This window comes from Mchenga conophoros, linkage group LG16, assembly GCF_057382185.1.
Source record: "Mchenga conophoros isolate Kocher_MC1m ecotype Shallow Benthic linkage group LG16, M_conophoros_male_GT1.1, whole genome shotgun sequence".
Taxonomy (NCBI): Eukaryota; Metazoa; Chordata; class Actinopteri; order Cichliformes; family Cichlidae; genus Mchenga; species Mchenga conophoros.
In genome coordinates, this window is record NC_140541.1 from 24335896 (window position 1) to 24353558 (window position 17663).

Here is a 17663-nt window from a genome sequence, read left to right on the forward strand (position 1 = left end):
CATTTATAGGAAGGTGATTTACTATGCGTCCTTCTGTTGCCTCGCCCAGAAGTCCTCCAAAGGTGATGACAGGGGACATGCAGGCACAGTAGAGGAATAAGAAAGAGGCGACACACTGTAAGCTACAAGCATCAGTGTAGTCAGACAGGTAGTGAGGGGCCTTGCGTTTGATGTCTAAAATGAGACCGCCAAACCACCTGGGAAGATAAATAAATGAATAAATATTAGCGTCAGCATTCTGAGCTTTTCATTTTGACAGTTTTATTAATTTAAATGAGCTAGTTTTTTTCCCCTAACTTGTTTTCCTTTCACTGCCTTCCGAGTACTCAGCTATTGGCTTAGTGTAATAGTTCCCCGTGACGGATATAGTCTCTCTGCAAAAACTGAGATCTGGAGATAGAATGTTTCTATGGAAACCACTTTATCACTGCAACTGCAGACCAAGTTTCCCCAGGAATAGCCGATTAGCATCACAGTCTACATTTTGTAGAAGCACAGCTGATTCAACCTCAAACTCCTTTTATGTGTACAACACATGAAATAATCAGACCCAACCAATATAACCCCCCCAATAAAATTATGAATAATCTTGCATAAATAGGCTGTTGATTTTCTTTACTCATTTCAGGTATTACCAGCAAAATGGTTGCATGTTTAATCATCTGGAAATTTATCCATATCTATTTATTTATTTAGACAGAGATCTTGACCCCCCCAATGTTCAGCACAAAGTGACTCACTTCCCAGTACGCTGCAGTTCTGGGCTGCCATGAGCATCGTGCTCTTCTTCTTCTTCCCCCTCAACTAATCCATTTGGTAAAATGTTACTTTTCTTTCTTTTCTCCTGTTTAACAAACAAGGCACAAATGATGCATAGCATTAGTTTAAGCAGGTCAAAAGTCAAGCTCAGCCGCAATCCCAGCACACAATCAGCTCATGCCTTACGTGATACTCTTCTATACATTCAAATGATAAATCTCATGTATGGCGCACTATCTAAGCTGCTTTAACCTGCTCACAGTGGCTGTGCATCTGCAAACCCTTCTTGTTCTGTCTGGCTTAATCAATGTCATATCTGTCATCACTGATGCTTGCTCTCTATCTGTGCTGGCATCTTGCAGCTGTTCTTCCTGGATGGATGGGGATGTCCCAGCACAGAGCCATAATGCCAAATGGATCATTCAGTCAAAAATAATTTGACTTCAGTTTCTCCAACCTAAAATCCCATAGTTTTCTAATGGCACTAGGATAGGCCTGGTGTCAAATTTTAGACTAAAAAAGAGACCCATCACATGGTGACTGTTTCAGAAAATCTAAAAACTATAAGCAACTATGAAAAAACAACAATATTGTCTTTATATTTAGAAACTCTAAGCAAGTGTAAAATTGGTTTTCTTGGAGTTTTTAACAGAGCTTGAATATGTTTTCCAGCCCTGGAATTTCTATGTGAATTTCTCCTGTAATTAAGAACTTAGGATAGAAAATATAGGCAAATTTTTTGATCCAGTCTGTATAATTCGAGAGCCTGTAACTTATAAAACAATTATTGAATGAAGGCTCAGTTTTGCATGGATTCTTGGAATGATCTGCATAGAAAGTATTGTCAGTGGAAATAATAATCTTGTTCTCACTACAGAGGCGCAGTTTTATCAAATATTAAAGAGTTCCTGAATTTGACTGAATTTAAAAAATCAGCAACTGATTAATAAAATTCCTACTGACCTGAGAAGGTACATTTTTTGGTGGCTCTATCCGTATAGACGGGTCCCATTCCCCAGGAGGCAGGACTGTCACTTGATCAAGGAATTCATCGATACCAGCAATTATATCATTTCGATCTTTAGCTTTATAGGCAACATCATGGAAAACCTGCAAGCAGAGACATATGTTTATATGCACTATATCAGTGTGGTGCAGTGTATATGCAACACTCTCTGAACAACAGCCATCACTTTTTATATCTGTTAAAAGAGGATTTACACTTAGGGACGGTTTACAGCAGCTTCACCTTTGGATTACCTGACAGGTGCTGCACAAACTAAATTTAACTGACTCATTTACGCTTATTCCAAACAGTGTGTTTGTAATTAAGTTCAGACTTTCTCTTTTCCACAGTTATGGTGGATGACAGCATAAGATCCAGACAGAAAAGGAGAGCACAGGGGCTGAGTAATCACCAAGAGCATGTCATTAAAGCTCTGAGCTGTACTTCACGCTGAGAAATGTTCCATCACTTTTGAAATTTGGTGAGTTCTGCTGGGCTGTGAATTTATGCAAAGTGCCTGCAGAAAGTCTGAGTATGACATCTGACTGACATTTACACCAATCTACCCACTTCTTCAAAACAGTAATGAATAAATACTCCCTTCAGAATGACAACTTGGTAATATTTCTCCCTTAGTGAATTCTTACCTCATCTGTCATCAGTGTTGCAATAGATCTCCCAATCTCATGATACTGGGGCCCTCTACCCAAGGGACCCAGGAGAATGAATAGAAACCTAGAGGCAAAATCACATCATTTTAATTTGATTTGTCAAATCAAATGTGGCTGACTTCTTTCTGTGATCTTGACCTAGTTTAGGCACATCATACTGTAGTGACCTTGTGGCAATCGGGACTTCAGCCAGTCCGTTGAGCAGAACCGCCGGTGAAAGGCGGACAAACGCCACCACTGGCTTGTTCAGGAATTCCAGCTCGCCAACTAACACATTGCAGGCCTCCGCTCCCGGTGGGATCTTCTTCATGAAATGAATGTCTATCTGAAAAAGGCCACAAAGAACAGTGCTTAATAATATCCTTCATGGTTAGCATAACATCCAAACAGGTCTCACAATAAGAATGGTTTAAAATAGTGGCACCACATTTTACACCGTACCTTCACAATAAGCCCCAAATGTAAGATATTAAATGACATTCAGACTAAATGCATTGAAATTGCCCAGGATTTATGTGTCAGAGGACATAACAGTCAAATTAGTTGCAGGTGAGTGAATGAAATATAACAAAACAGTGTTAAAAAAACAAATATTACTTTGATTTGTTGCATAATAACTCATAAGGCTAGGTTATTTTTCATTTCCAAGCAAATAAGATGCCTAATAGCATATAAAACCTGCTCCTGATGATAAAAATAATCCTCTTTCAGTCACTTTATCCTTTGTTGTTGGTAGTTTGTATTTTTAGTTAGTTCGTTTTTTTTAGTTTTTCTGTATTACTGGGCAGTTGCTAGTGCCAACACAAATAATATTCACAACATACACAGTAATGCATGTGCTGCAACCATTCAGATACCAAACAAATTCCTATTTCTATATGTGTTGACTTTCAAAAATAGTGCAATATTGAGAATTTTTAGAAGTTTTATACTAGAGAAATAATTATTCTTTGTATTTAAAGTAAATTATAACCTGCAGTTGGAAAACATATGTGTATTATTTTATAAGAAAAATTCTACTGTGAATGATTTTTGTTTGTTTATCTCAACCATTATAAAAGCACAGTGCATTTTATAACTGTCCCAGTGTTCCTGGCAAAGCACATGAAGCAGTTAATTCTCTGACCTAGACAACAGGCTAAACTCATAAACATTATGCAAATGGTTTCAGTGAGGATTTTATTTCGATCATTGGTGTGTGTGGTTGTGGTTATTATCTGTGGTGACAGTCTTTTTTTATATACTTAACAGGGTTATAATCCTAATCCCTTACTAGATGACCTTTCCATTAAAATGCCAACAATGACACACAATAAAGTAATAGTCTGCTCAGAGTCTGGTATGACACACTCTTTTTCTCATATCTGATAGTGTTATGTATATGCTTATATTCACACTGGATTTCCAAGAAGTATCTTTTTATTGTTATTTTTATTGTCATTGTTATTTGCAATTACTATTTCAAGCATTAAATACATTTATGATGCAAACATTTTACTGGCACACTAATGCGTGTTTTTATTCTTTATATGTTGAGTAGTCTACATATGAAAATGTATAATATTTTGAAGAATTGGCATTTTTTTTATATAAATGTATTGTATATAGCATACATAGAGCAATATATATACCTTCTAGGCTTTTGCACATATACTACACACACTATGCCTGCACCTGTATAAATTGTGTACCATACCTTGCTGAAGTCCACAGAGCTGCTATCTCTACTGATATCCCCTTTTCCATCTTGAACTGCTAACTGAGACTGGGAGGCGGTCAGCTGACCTGAACAGTCCAGACCAGATATTTAATTAGCTCAAAATACACATGAATTAATTTTATCTATAAGTGTCATAGATTTGGGGGGGTTTTGGGGTTTTTTTTTTGTTTTTTTTGGGGGGGGGGGGGGGGGGGGGGGGGGGAATAAAAGCAGAAGCTAACAATTTGCATTCTCTTCATTAGGTACACCTTGCTAGTACTAGACAGGATCCCATCCATCCATCCATTCGCGTCCACTTATCCTTTTCAGGGTCGCTGGAGCCTATCCCAGCTGTTATAGGGCGAGAGGCGGGGTACACCCTGGACAGGTCGCCAGTCTGTCGCAGGGCCAACACACAGAGACAGACAACCATTCGCACTCACATTCACTCGCACATTCACACCTAGTGGCAATTTGGATTGACCAATTAACCTATCCCCACTAAGTGCATGTCTTTGGACAGTGGGAGGAAGCCGGAGTACCCGGAGAGAACCACGCAAACACGGGGAGAACATGCAAACTCCACACAGAAAGACCCTGGCATGATGGTGGAATTAAACTCAGGACCTTCTTGCTGTGCGGCAACAGTGCTAACCACCGTGCCACCGTGCTTAGACAGGATCCCATTTTGCCTTAAATACTACAGTATCGTGGCATAGTTTCAACAAATTGCTGGTAATATTATGCCAAGATTTTGGTTGATATTGATATGATATCGTCACACAGTTACTGTTGTCCATCCATGATGAGATTCTCCTGTTCCACCACATTCAAAAAGGTTCTCTGTTGGATTGTGATTAGTGACTGTGGAGGTCATTTGAGTACAATAAACTCTGTGTCATCTTCAAGAACCCAATTTAAGTTTATTTTAGCTTGGTGACATAGTGACCAACCGTCACCATGTCATAAAGACAATGGACACAGTCAGTAACAATACTCAGGTAGTCTGTGGCATTTAACAATGACCAGATACCAGAGGGCATAAAGTCAAAACCAGAAAATATCCTCCACACCATTACACCACCAACAGCAGCGATTTTTGAACCACTGATAAAAAGCAGGATGGAGCTATGCTTTCATATTGTTAATGTCAAATTCTCCCTCTGCCATCTGTATGTCGCAGCAGAGGTCAAAGTCCTCATAGCAGACCATTTTCCAGTCTTCTATTGTCTAATTTTGGTGAGTATGTGTAAATTCTGGCCCTGCTTTCCTGTTTTTAGATAACAGGAGTGGCACTCGATGTGGTTTTCTGCTGCTGAAGTTTATCTGCTTCAAGGGCTGACATATTTTTTGTATTCAGACATGCTCTTCTGCATACCTGGTTGTAACAAGTGATCATTTGACTTACTGTTGCCTTCAGAGCAACTCAGAGCAGCTCAACAAGAAGACAGGATATGGATATTTTCTCTCTTTCACACTCTGTAAAGGCGTTAGATATTTGTATGGGAAAATCCCAGTACATCAGCAGTTTCAGAAACACTCAGACCAGCCCATCTGGTATCAATCTTATTATTGTCACATTCAAAGTCACTTAAATTGTCTTTCTCTCTCATTCTGATGCTTGTTTTGAACTTCAACATGTCAATCATGTCTGTTGCTGCCACATGTTAACGAAAAACTGAACAGCTAATGATGGCGACCATCTGAGTTTATACTTTAACTGAAAACATAAAATCTGAACAAAACTTAGTAAATGATGAAGTATTTGAATGCAAATATTAATTATTCAATAAATTGTTAAAAGCTGAATTACTTCTGTTTTATTGTTCAGTTGGATATCTATTAATGAACTGCTTTGTAACTAGTTTCATTACGCTCCGTGGTCACCTACACTTATTAGCTGATTAATTTCATTAAATAAAGGCAAATGAGGATGATCACACAGAGATAAGTACAACTTTCTGGAGCAATTATTGATTTAAAAAATGAATTTCAGCAGTGTTGCTGTCTAAAAAAATCCATGCTCATCAACGTGATCACTGCCAAGCTGCCTGACAGGTTTGGCCTAATTTCTGTATTCATTAAACAGCAGGGTCAAAAATTAACACTAATTATAGTGTCTAATACACTCACAATACATGACGTGGAGCTTATCTCAGATTGTTGCTTTAAAACGGCCTGTTAAAATAAAACAACACTGAGAACACCCTCAAATGAGAAAATCTTTGAACAAACAGTTTGGTTTGTTCTGTAACTAATTTAGTGATCTGGGATTCTGGCAAACCTTAAGCTTATAAAATGTAGCTGGCAAAGATAGTGGAAAATAGAGCTTCCAGTTACTAAATTCAGCCCAAAATTCAATCAAATAGTTTTTGCACCATGAAGACCAATATTAACATTTTTTATACAGCCTATTAAACATTTTCTTTTCAATCTTCTCTTTAACTTAACTGTTTCTGTCTACCAAAATTATCTATTTTGAGTTGCCAGTCATGAGAGTTGCCAACATAAATCACAAGAAGCCTCTCTGCAATGTGTTTTTTGAGTAAAAGCTAGTAAAGGGGCAAGGGCATAGTGTATAAACCAGCACCTGTTCACTTGAGTGGGGCTGTGGCAGGTGGGTGGGCAGATTGTGGACAGAATGAGGAATGAGCAAAAGATGGAAATATGCACAAGTTAAGACCATATGTATTAAAGACACATACACATATTGCGCATTCACAAATTATACACACTAGAACACTTCCAACAGTTGGTATAAGGCAACATGTTGTGACCACTTTAACTAAAGAGTGATTCTTTCTTTTTAGAATATTATTTTATAGGAGACAGACGCTTAGGTTTTCTCACCATTTTTATCCAGATGAAGCTCAGATGTTTTCCGGCCAATGTCAGCGATGGAGCGTACAAGTGGCAGGCGATTAGCCAGCTTCTTCTGGTTCTGGTGATGGTGCTGCTTCAGTAGTGTTTCACGCACTTTCTTTCTGAGCTCATCTCCCAGTGGTGAGTACAACTCCTGATGGTCTAAGACCATGTCTAAGATAGACAAACGCAAGCTGATGCATTCAGTTTCTTGCACTTAAATCTTGAGCAAATGATTAATAAACCCATATTTATACATTGAAAATAGTTACAAATTTTCCCAAAAAGTAAAATTTCTTGAAAACAGAATTCAAGTCATTACCTGCAATCTCTTCAATGGTACTTGCCCTCATATCGAGCAGCACGGTGCTGTTGATAATGCAGCAGCGCAGCTCAAACAAACTGTGAAGAGACAGCGTTGCTACGTAGGGCTTGCTCCATCGTTCCCCTCCATCCTCAACATCCTCCTCAAACTTCAGCCACCTGCAACAGGAATTTGAGTTCCTGTCAGGAGAGGCCAACAGACCACAAACTGGCAGGCCATCTGTTCTAGCTGCAGTAACAACACTTATTCATTCTAGGTCCCTCTCTGCTCACGTATAAGTCATATATTTCTCTCTAAAATGTACTTTTTTAGTCTCCTTCTTTACTGCTTTTCTTTAGTGTATATCTCTTTAAATAACATGTCAGATTTACCATGTCAACAGAGATCCATAATCTTTGATACATACAAGAAAAGACATCTTAACATCAACAACCATTGCAGACATAAATGAATTTAAAAATGCGCCACAATTGCAGCTATGAATTGCAGTTACTTAATTTAGTGAACACAAAAACATCAGTGTAAGTGGATATTTTTAATCAGAGCTTTCAGCGAGGACCTTGTAGATAATGTGTCCATGTTGACAGTACCTGGCACTTTCCCTCCACTCCGAATCCTCTCCTTCCCTCACACAGATCTCATCCATCTCCGTGAAGAGATCATGAGGAATGTGCTCCTCATCATCATCCTCTGTACCCAGCAAGAACTGCACTCTTTGGGACGGAGTATCTAGAAACGCAGTGGATTCAAATAATTGGTACAAACTGAGATTAACTGTAGCCAAGATCCTATGGTTATTACAAAGTAATAACTAGCTGCTTTAAAGCAATAATGTCTGTACCATAAATCGGAGACTCTCTACCCTCCACCAAGGTGCGGACTCGCTCCTTGCTTCGCCTCCTGCTGTACTTGTTTCCATGGTGGCGGTGCCGGCGATGGCTGCGGTGTCTGGTACTGCCCAAAGGGACGTGGACCCCAATGTAGAGAGTCCTGTGACCTGGGGACAAACATGATTAAAGACTATAAAATACACTCACTCTGCCCAGGTTAAATGCTACTTCTGTGTGTTAATCCATTCATCCTGCGTATTTTTATTTTATTCGAACGCATGGCTCAGACAGATAAGATGTAATCACGTAATGGCTACTGCCGCCAGGCCACACTGAGCATTAACTCGGGGTCAGCAAGGGGCAACTTCCAAGCCTGAAAAATGAAAAATGAAGCACCAAAAAGGTCAACGGCGACTCGTGGCTTCCATCCTAAATAGTCTAAATTTAAAAGCAGGTTTACAGTCTGATGTTTTGAGTTGTGTGAGTCCTTGTGTTTTGTTTCCCCTCATTGTGTTTTATTCCATCATGTTTCCCCAGCCCGTCACGTCTGTGCTCTCCCTCGTGTTCCCTCGTGTTCCCTCGCTCCCTCTCGTCTGCCTCTCCTCCACTCCCACATCATCTTTCGTGTTTTATCGTGAAGGTCCCATGTTTTCATGTTCATTCTGTTCAGTATAGCTTCCCCTATCTCGTTATGATTATTCGTGTCAGCCGTGTTCCCCGTGTGCTCCCAGGTCCCTCTTTATCTTTCTGTGTATTCATGTCAGAGTCTCCCTCAGTGCTGTGTTGTGTCCTCCCTCATAGCTGTGTGACCTCACTGTGTTTCCTGTGTGAATTAGTATTTCCCGGTTTAGTTTTGTATTGTTGTGTATCGCCTTTTTCCCACTCAGCAAATAAAGCTGTATTTTGAGTTTAAGCCCTGTTTCCAATAGTTTGCTTTTGGGTCCTTCTCCTGCCTGCACACAGCCGGTTGACTACCAGAATACTAAAAAGCACAACCAGACGCACTTCCACAGATTGGACACAATCGCTACATTGGTGTAAAACTGCAATCAGCAGTGTCTGTTTGTGTTTAACAATTTTTAAAAAGAAACTGTGGTTTGAGAAGATTATTTTTCTTTGACCTTTTTGCTCAAACATTTAGTCATCAGATATTTAACAGCAGATAGTTCTTTTCATCCACAGATTGCAGAAAAACCACAATAATCCAGTGACACTTAAATGGAAAAGCCTTCTTTATCTGATGTATTATTAATTATTATTTCAGCCCAGTTCATCGTGATCTCTTCAGGCGCCTGCAGATTTCTGTGTAACTATTATGTAATGCGCTAATGTCATACTTGGTACATAAAAACGTTACCTAACTCGACAAGCAGTTAAGTCATTAATGATACATGAACCAGAATGAATCTGTGTCCAAATTAGCTTAAACAGAGTTGTGAATATTAAAGCAAGTATACTGTATGCCTGTTACTTCTTATTTCTTCTGCTTCTGCTTTAGTATATATTTTTTCCAGGTGTACTGTAAAAATGTATTCCCTTTACTCCTTAATGACAGATGGGAAGGTATCGACTGTTTGCTCCTCCTGTAACATGTCAGCATGCCCCTGATCATAGCAGGAGGCAAACTGAGTGCTAGAACTGAATCTTGTGTCTGATTAGCTTCACCTGTTTTTAGTGGTTTCTAGTATCTGTATAACTGCAGTAAGATTTTGGTTTGCATTGAGTCGAGGCGTGGAGGGTTAAAGGTTTGGCGGCCTAAGGATCTGGTTTTGTTGACTTCAATGAGTGATGACTTCCAGCTTGCACTGGCGTGATTTGAAGCTGGGTGTGAAGCAGATGGGTTGAGAATTAGCACCTGAGTCGATGTCTGAGGCAATGGTTCTCAGTTGGAAAAGGGTGGAGTGCCCATTTCAAGTTAGTCAAACAATAATGTAGACTGTATTTTGGATAAAAGCTGCAGGTTTTGCCTTTTTCACTTTCATTTTGTAAAATGCAAAAATTAAATGTAACTTTGCAAAACAATAACAAAAATAAATACTAAAAATTATTTAAATGGCATTAATTATATAACTGAGAATACTTTAAGAAGAAATGTTAGGCTGTCGTTATTATTATTTTGTTTATATATTTGTTACTTACAGTGAATTATCAGGGAACACAGAGAACATGAGGTAGTATGAGAGTCTTCTAAATCAGTTAAATGTATTTCTATAACTTTCTGACTTTGTGTTATATGTTTTCTTGCAGTTACCTAGTAATGAGGTAATACCTGGTGATACTGGGCCCTCTGTGAATTTGTGATGCCTCACTGTTGATTCATGTCTGCTTTCTTTTTTATCTTTTAAATGCTAACCAAGCCTGAGTGGTAGCAGGTTATATAATCAGATTTCAAACTAGACAGGATTATATAATCAGATTATTTTTAAGTGATAATAGGCCCTTCTTAGATTTGAGGGGGAAAATGTGCATCAAAATTATAACTACACTGTCAAAGATTATTCAGCTACATGTTCATTATGGAAACAATTTGCCAGGTTGCCAATTTTCTTAGTTAAACAAAGGAAGAAGAAACAAGGGTTACATTAAAATAATAATAATAATAATAATAATAATAATAATAATAATAATAATAATAATAATAATAATAATGACCATTTTAAAAAACAAAACAATAAAACTGTAATAAATTAATGGAAAAGTTTTTTTGGTTGGTGGATTTGTAATACTCTAGTACGTAAAATGCATATTAATTCCACTGATAAATATAGATGACTATAAATATTGTGACCTGGTCCATTTTAGCATACGGTGCAATATATTGCATTATTTATTTTGCGATAAAATTACAACAGTACATTTCAAAGTAATCCAATGATTGTACTGTACAGTATATGTACCGTCCTGCTTACAGCTACACCTCTTTTCTTTATAGTTTGCTGTGAAAATTGTACCATGTAACCATAAATGGACAGTATATAAAACAAAAACAGAATTTTGTTTCTAACAAGCTTGAAGTTCAATCATTTTACAGCCACCTTTGTTGTATTTTATTTAAATAGTCTTCAGGAATCGTTCATCAGGCTACCTGTAGGTCAAATGTATTTATATAGCACTTTTTTTAAGTTGGTGAAATCCAATATATACAAAAGATAATAAATTAAAATAATAATAAGATTTACATGTGGGTGCCAGTTTAGTTCAGTGGGTGAGCAGGTTGCATGCTACAGTGGGATGCAAAAGTTTGGGCAACCTTGTTAATAGTCATTATTTTCCTGTATAAATTGTTGGTTGTTACATTAAAAAATGTCCATTAAATATATCATATAGGAGACACACACAGTGATATTTGAGAAGTGAAACTAAGTTTATTGGATTTACAGAAAGTGTGCAATAATTATTTAAACAAAATCAGGCAGGTGCATAAATTTGGGCACCACAAAAAAAGAAATATTTGGTAGATCCGCCTTTTGCAGAAATTACAGCCTCTAAACGCTTCCTGTAGGTTCCAATGAGAGTCTGGATTGTGGTTGAAGGTATTTTGGACCTTTCTTATTTACAAAACATCTCCGGTTCATTCAGGTTGGATGGCTTCCGAGCATGGACAGCTCTCTTTAACTCACACCACAGATCTTCAGTAATATTCAGGTCTGGGGACTGAGATGGCCGTTCCAGAACGTTGAACTTGTTCCTCTGCATGAATGCCTTAGTGGATTTTGAGCAGTGTTTCGGGGCGTTGTCTTGTTGAAAGATCCAGACCCAGCGCAGCTTCAGCTTTGTCACTGATTCCTGGACATTGGTCTCCAGAATCTGCTGATACTGAGTGGAATCCATGTGTCCCTCAACTTTGACAAGATTCCCAGTCCCTGCACTGGCCACACAGCCCCACAGCATATACACTGAACAAAAATATAAACGCAACACTTTTGTTTTTGCTCCCATTCCCCATGGGATGGACGTAGAGACCTAAAATTCATTCCAGATACACAATATAACCATCCCTCCCAAACAGTGGTCACAAATCAGTCCAAATGTGTGGTAGTGGGCACATCTGCTATATTGAGATAATCCATCCCACCTCACAGGTGTGCCACATCAGGATGCTGATCTGACATCATGAGTAGTGCACAGGTGTACCTCAGACTGCCCACAACAAAAGGCCACCCTGGAATGTGCAGTTTTGTCTCACAGCAAAATGCCACAGATGCCACAAGCAATGAGGGAGCGTGCAATTGGCATGCTGACAGCAGGAATGTCAACCAGATCTGTCGCCCGTGCATTGAATGTTCATTTCTCAACCATAAGCCGTCTCCACAGGCGTTTCAGAGAATATGGCAGCACATCCAACCGGCCTCACAACCGCAGACCTCGTGTAACCACACCAGCCCAGGACCTCCACATCCAGCAGGTTCACCTCCAAGATCGTCTGAGACCAGCCACCCAGACAGCTGCTGGAACAATTGGTTTGCACAACCAAACAATTTCTGCAAAAACTGTCAGAAACCGTCTCAGGGACGCTCAACTGCATGCCCGTCGTCCTCATCGGGGTCTTGACCTGACTCCAGCTTGTCGCCGTAACAGATTTGTGTGGGCAAATGCTCACATTCGATGGCGTCTGGCACGTTAGAGAGGTGTGCGCTTCACGGATGAATCATGGTTCACATTGTTCAGGGCAGTTGGCAGCTGAGAATGTCCCAGTTCTTGCATGGCCAGCACACTCACCGGACATGTCACCCATTGAGCATGTTCGGGATGTGCTTGACCGGCGTATACGACAGCGTGTACCAGTTCCCACGAATATCCAACAACCTCGCACAGCCATTGAAGTGGAGCGGACCAACATTCCACAGGCCACAATTGACAATCTGATAGACTCCATGCGACGATGTGTTGCACTGCATGAGGCAAATGGTGGTCACACCAGATACTGACCGGTTCTGGGTCCCCAGACCCCCAATAGCGCAAAAAACTGCACAATCCAGGGTGGCCTTTTGTTGTGGGCAGTCTGAGGTACACCTGTGCACTACTCATGATGTCAGATCAACATCCTGATGTGGCACACCTGTGAGGTGGGATTATCTCAATATAGCAGATGTGCCCACTACCACACATTTGGACTGATTTGTGACCACTGTTTGGGAGGGATGGTTATATTGTGTATCTGGAATGAATTTTAGGTCTCTACGTCCATCCCATGGGGAATGGGAGCAGTAACAAAGGTGTTGCGTTTATATTTTTGTTCAGTGTAGAACCACCACCATATTTTACTGTAGGTAGCAGGTGTTTTTCTTGGAATGCTGTGGTCTTTTTCCTCCATGCATAACGCCCCTTGTTATGCCCAAATAACTCAATTTTCGCTTCATCAGTCCACAGCACCTTATTCCAGAATAAAGCTGGCTTGTCCAAATGTGCTTTAGCATACCTCAAGCGACTCTGTTTGTGCTGTGGGCGGAGAAAAGGCTTCCTCTGCATCACTCTCTGTGTAAAGTGCGCCGAATGGTTGAACGATGCACAGTGACTCCATCTGCTGCAAGAGGATGTTGTAGGTCTTTGGTGCTGGTCTGTGGGTTGACTCTGACTGTTCTCACCATTCGTCGCTTCTGTCTTTCCGAGATTTTTCTTGGTCTGTCACTTCGAGCCTTAACTTGAACTGAGCCTGTGGTCTTCCATTTTCTCAATATGTTCCTAACTGTGGAAACAGACAGCTTACATCTCTGAGACAGCTTTCTGTATCCTTCCCCTAAACCATGATGGTGAACAATCTTTGTCTTCAGTTTATTTGAGAGTTGTTTTGAAACCCCCATGTTGCTACTCTTCAGAGAAAATTAAAAGAGCAGGGAAACTTACAATTGACCCCCTTAAATACTCTTTCTCATTATTGGATTCACCTGTGTATGTAGGTCAGGGGTCACTGAGCTTACCAAGCCGATTTGAGTTCCAATAATTAGTTATAAAGGTTTTGGAATCAATAAAATGACAACAGTGCCCAAATTTATGCCCGTGCCTGATTTTGTTTAAATAATTATTGCACACTTTCTGTAAATCCAATAAACTTCATTTCACTTCTCAAATATCACTGTGTGTGTCTCCTATATGATATATTTAACTGACATTTTTATTGTAACAACCAACGATTTATACAGGAAAATAATGACTATTAACAAGTTTGCCCAAACTTTTGCATCCCACTGTAAGTAAGTAAGTAAGTAAGTAAAATTTTATTTATATAGCACATTTCTAGATAGAGATCACAAAGTGCTTTACAAGATATAACAGATTAAAAAGACAAAATACAAAAAAAGTTAGCAAAAGGCAGTTTTAAAAAGATGTGTTTTTAGCTGTTTTTTAAAAGTAATCAATGAATCAGCGGATCGTAAGTCCTGAGGAAGGGAATTCCACAGTCTGGCGGCCACAGTAGCAAAAGCTCTATCACCCCTAGTTTTCAGTCTCGTATACTGAATGACAAGTAGGCCCTGACTACTCGACCTCAGAGACCTACTAGGGGCATAGGGCTGTAAAAGTTCAATGATATATGGTGGTGCTTGTTGTTGAAGAGCCTTGAAAGTTAAAACCAAAATCTTAAACTGGACTCTAAATTCAACAGGAAGCCAATGTAACTGCATGAGCAACGGTGTTATATGTGAAAATTTAGAAGCTTTCGTCAAAAGTCTTGCTGCAGCATTCTGAACGATCTGCAGACGCTCCAAAGAACCTTTATTTAAACAAGTAAACAGGGAATTGCAATAGTCCAGTCGTGAAGAGATAAAAGCATGAATAACAATCTCCAGTTCGGTATAGGATATAATAGAGCTCAATTTAGAAATATTTCTTAAATGATAAAAGCAAGACCAAACAAGAGATTTAACATGACTATCTAACGTAAGAGCAGGATCAAGGATAATCCCTAAGTTCCTGACAGATGGTTTTACAAACGTTGAAAGAGGACCAAGAGCATTTATTATACTGGGTATATGTCTATCTGGGGCACATAAGAGGCCCCAGATATGTCCCGAGTGCAGCCGCAGGGAGTCATGTCCGACTCGTGGCCCTTCGTAGTGTGTCTTTCCCCAGTGTTCTGTCTATTTTCACTGCTACACTATCCAATAAAGTCACAAATGCTAAAAAATTAATTAATTAATTAATTAATTAATTAATTAAAAAGATTTAAATGTGTCTGAGCAGTGCAGATGTGTAGTGTAGTGGTAGATTATTCCATAGATGTAGTGCTGTGCTGCAAAAGCGTGATCACCTCTCTGTTTTAATCTAACAGAGCAACTGGTTAGATAACCTCAGAACTCTTCCAGGTGTTTAAGTGTGAAGTATTTCAACAGACATTTCAAAGCTTTTCTTTCAATGTTGATTGCCATTGGTTCTGTTCTCTGTCAAGATGATCCTACACTGCTTCAGCAATATTGAGGTTCAGGCTCTGGGGAGGCCAATCCATGACTGATGGTGTTCCACAGTGTTTTTCTGTCCAGGTATGCTTGTACTGTACTGGCAGTGCGTTTGAGACCATTTTCATGCTGTTAATCAGATGCTTTCCTGATGTTGCTGCATGGTGGATCAAAGTCTGCAAACTTTGACAGCACTTTTCCACATTTATAATTTCAGTATTTTTAACGAGATCCCCAACTCAACTGGCTGAAAATGTAGCTCTAAACTTTGAGAGTGCCTTCAACATGTTTTACAGATGCCTATTATGACCTCCCCTGCACATACTAATGATGATTTGAACCAAAAATTCAATTCACAAGACCTGTTACACTGATTTTAAGACCAATTCTTGTGTAATTTAACATTCCTTGGTCTTTTCTGCCTGTTTCTCTTCCTTAAGAATGGATTCTTGACAGCTATACCCTTCCAGTGAGACCACTTCTGAACATTAAATGGACCAACTGAAAGGCCAGATCAGTCTCTGAGGTCTGTTGTCGGTCTTTGCTGCATTTTTTGGTCATGATTCTCAGATACGGCTCTAGATCATTTTTAGGCCTCCCCCTGTTGTCTTCCATTTCTCCAGTTTTTTCAGATTTTTTAAAGAAACACTGCACACTATCCCAAGATATGCCAAGTTTTTTATGTTTTATAGCTTTAATAGTATTTGGGGAATCATGCACAAAAACACTATTTTATATGTCAAACTTTGTTATCTTTGGCACTTTTTATAGATTCAGCTAAAGAAATTTAAACAACTGATTTGTTTTTGTGACAAAATGCCTAAAGATACTATTTCAAACTGGTTCTTTACTAAGTTGTCTATTATGTGTAGACACAACATTGGTTCACCCCCAGAGTTAGGTACCAATTTTACTTAGGTTCCTTTTTTTAATGTTTCTGAAAATTGTCAGGCATAAACACTGAAAATAAGTGTAAATGCAGTAAATGTTGTATCTCCTTGTGGAAGTATAAAACAGCAATCATGGAGAGCGAGACAGTAGAGGAGAGAAAGAGATAGAGAGAGTCTGTGTTTGTACTCGAGTCAGCCCACTCAGTTCACTGCAGAACAACACAGGGTTGCATGTATATACAGTGTGCTCTGGAATGACTGTTGAAGCTATTCCTAGATGCTACATATATGAAAAACACAAGTAATTAATTAAGCTATTCTGTTATGAATATTGTTGTTCTGAAGCACTTTACAGTAACATCAAACTGTTTTTCAGTTCAGTTTATTTTTGATTTTATATTCCACTTTGGTTTCATAGAAATGTATATTTAAAGAAAGAGTGTAATTATTTTTACTATTATTTATATATTGGAAGAATACTTCTACATTAAGTATGTATGTGCTGTTTTAACATAAAACACACAAATAAAAGAGAATACTCCCGTTTACCAATATATATATGTCAAAAATAACTGTGATAACGTGCTAAACAAAATAGATTTTTAAGCTCCAACCTGCTAATTGTAATTCACTTTCACAGAAAAGAGAATCTGTAACGTTTTGATCATCTGTTTCTGCAGATATAGACGGTGCTTGCTCCTGGCCTTTAGTGGCCCAGAGATCCCACAGTTTTTGTCTTTGTTTCGATTGTCCGTGTTTTTGGGCAATTGTGAAATTTCTGATGCAAACTCAGCTCACCCACAGTTTCTGCCTCCCACTCTGCTCTTATCTTTTAACTGTAAAAAAGCTGTCAAGAGGAAAGCAGCAGTTGGGAGGACAGAGTAGGCGGTCTCAGCTGCAGAAGCCTTTTCACTCTTTGACACTTTTGGTATTTCCCAGCACATTGTGTACATCCACGTACCTTCAAGATCTTCTTGCTCAAAGTTGGTTCTCTGCTCGGACCGCGTTCCTCCTCTGTCCACCACCGCTTCATCGTCATTTCTCTGTTAGACACGCAAATGCATGCACAAATACAAATTCAGCATTATGAACATCATTCTAAAGCACACTCATACAGTGTTACACCAACAACTGGAAGAAACATCATCCTGCAATATGCCGGCGTATCCCGACTCAACATAGCATGAAATAAAATGTTTGTTGACCTGGTGCTCCCTTGCAGAACATTAT

At 39.1% G+C, this 17663-nt stretch overlaps 1 protein-coding gene across 2 annotated transcripts in view; it reads right to left on the bottom strand.

The window, feature by feature from the left end:
• slc4a10b (solute carrier family 4 member 10b) overlaps window positions 1–17663 on the bottom strand; it is a 33790-nt gene that overhangs the window by 10621 nt on the left and 5506 nt on the right. For both annotated transcript variants that reach the window (XM_085250183.1, XM_085250184.1), the window contains 11 exons: window positions 17395–17476; window positions 8164–8319; window positions 7913–8051; window positions 7320–7480; window positions 6986–7171; window positions 4133–4221; window positions 2604–2761; window positions 2413–2500; window positions 1723–1869; window positions 741–844; window positions 23–197 (listed from right to left, as the gene is read on the bottom strand). In XM_085250183.1, coding sequence (XP_085106309.1) covers window positions 23–197; window positions 741–844; window positions 1723–1869; window positions 2413–2500; window positions 2604–2761; window positions 4133–4221; window positions 6986–7171; window positions 7320–7480; window positions 7913–8051; window positions 8164–8319; window positions 17395–17476 — 1485 coding nt within the window. The remainder of the gene's footprint in view (window positions 1–22; window positions 198–740; window positions 845–1722; window positions 1870–2412; window positions 2501–2603; window positions 2762–4132; window positions 4222–6985; window positions 7172–7319; window positions 7481–7912; window positions 8052–8163; window positions 8320–17394; window positions 17477–17663) is intronic.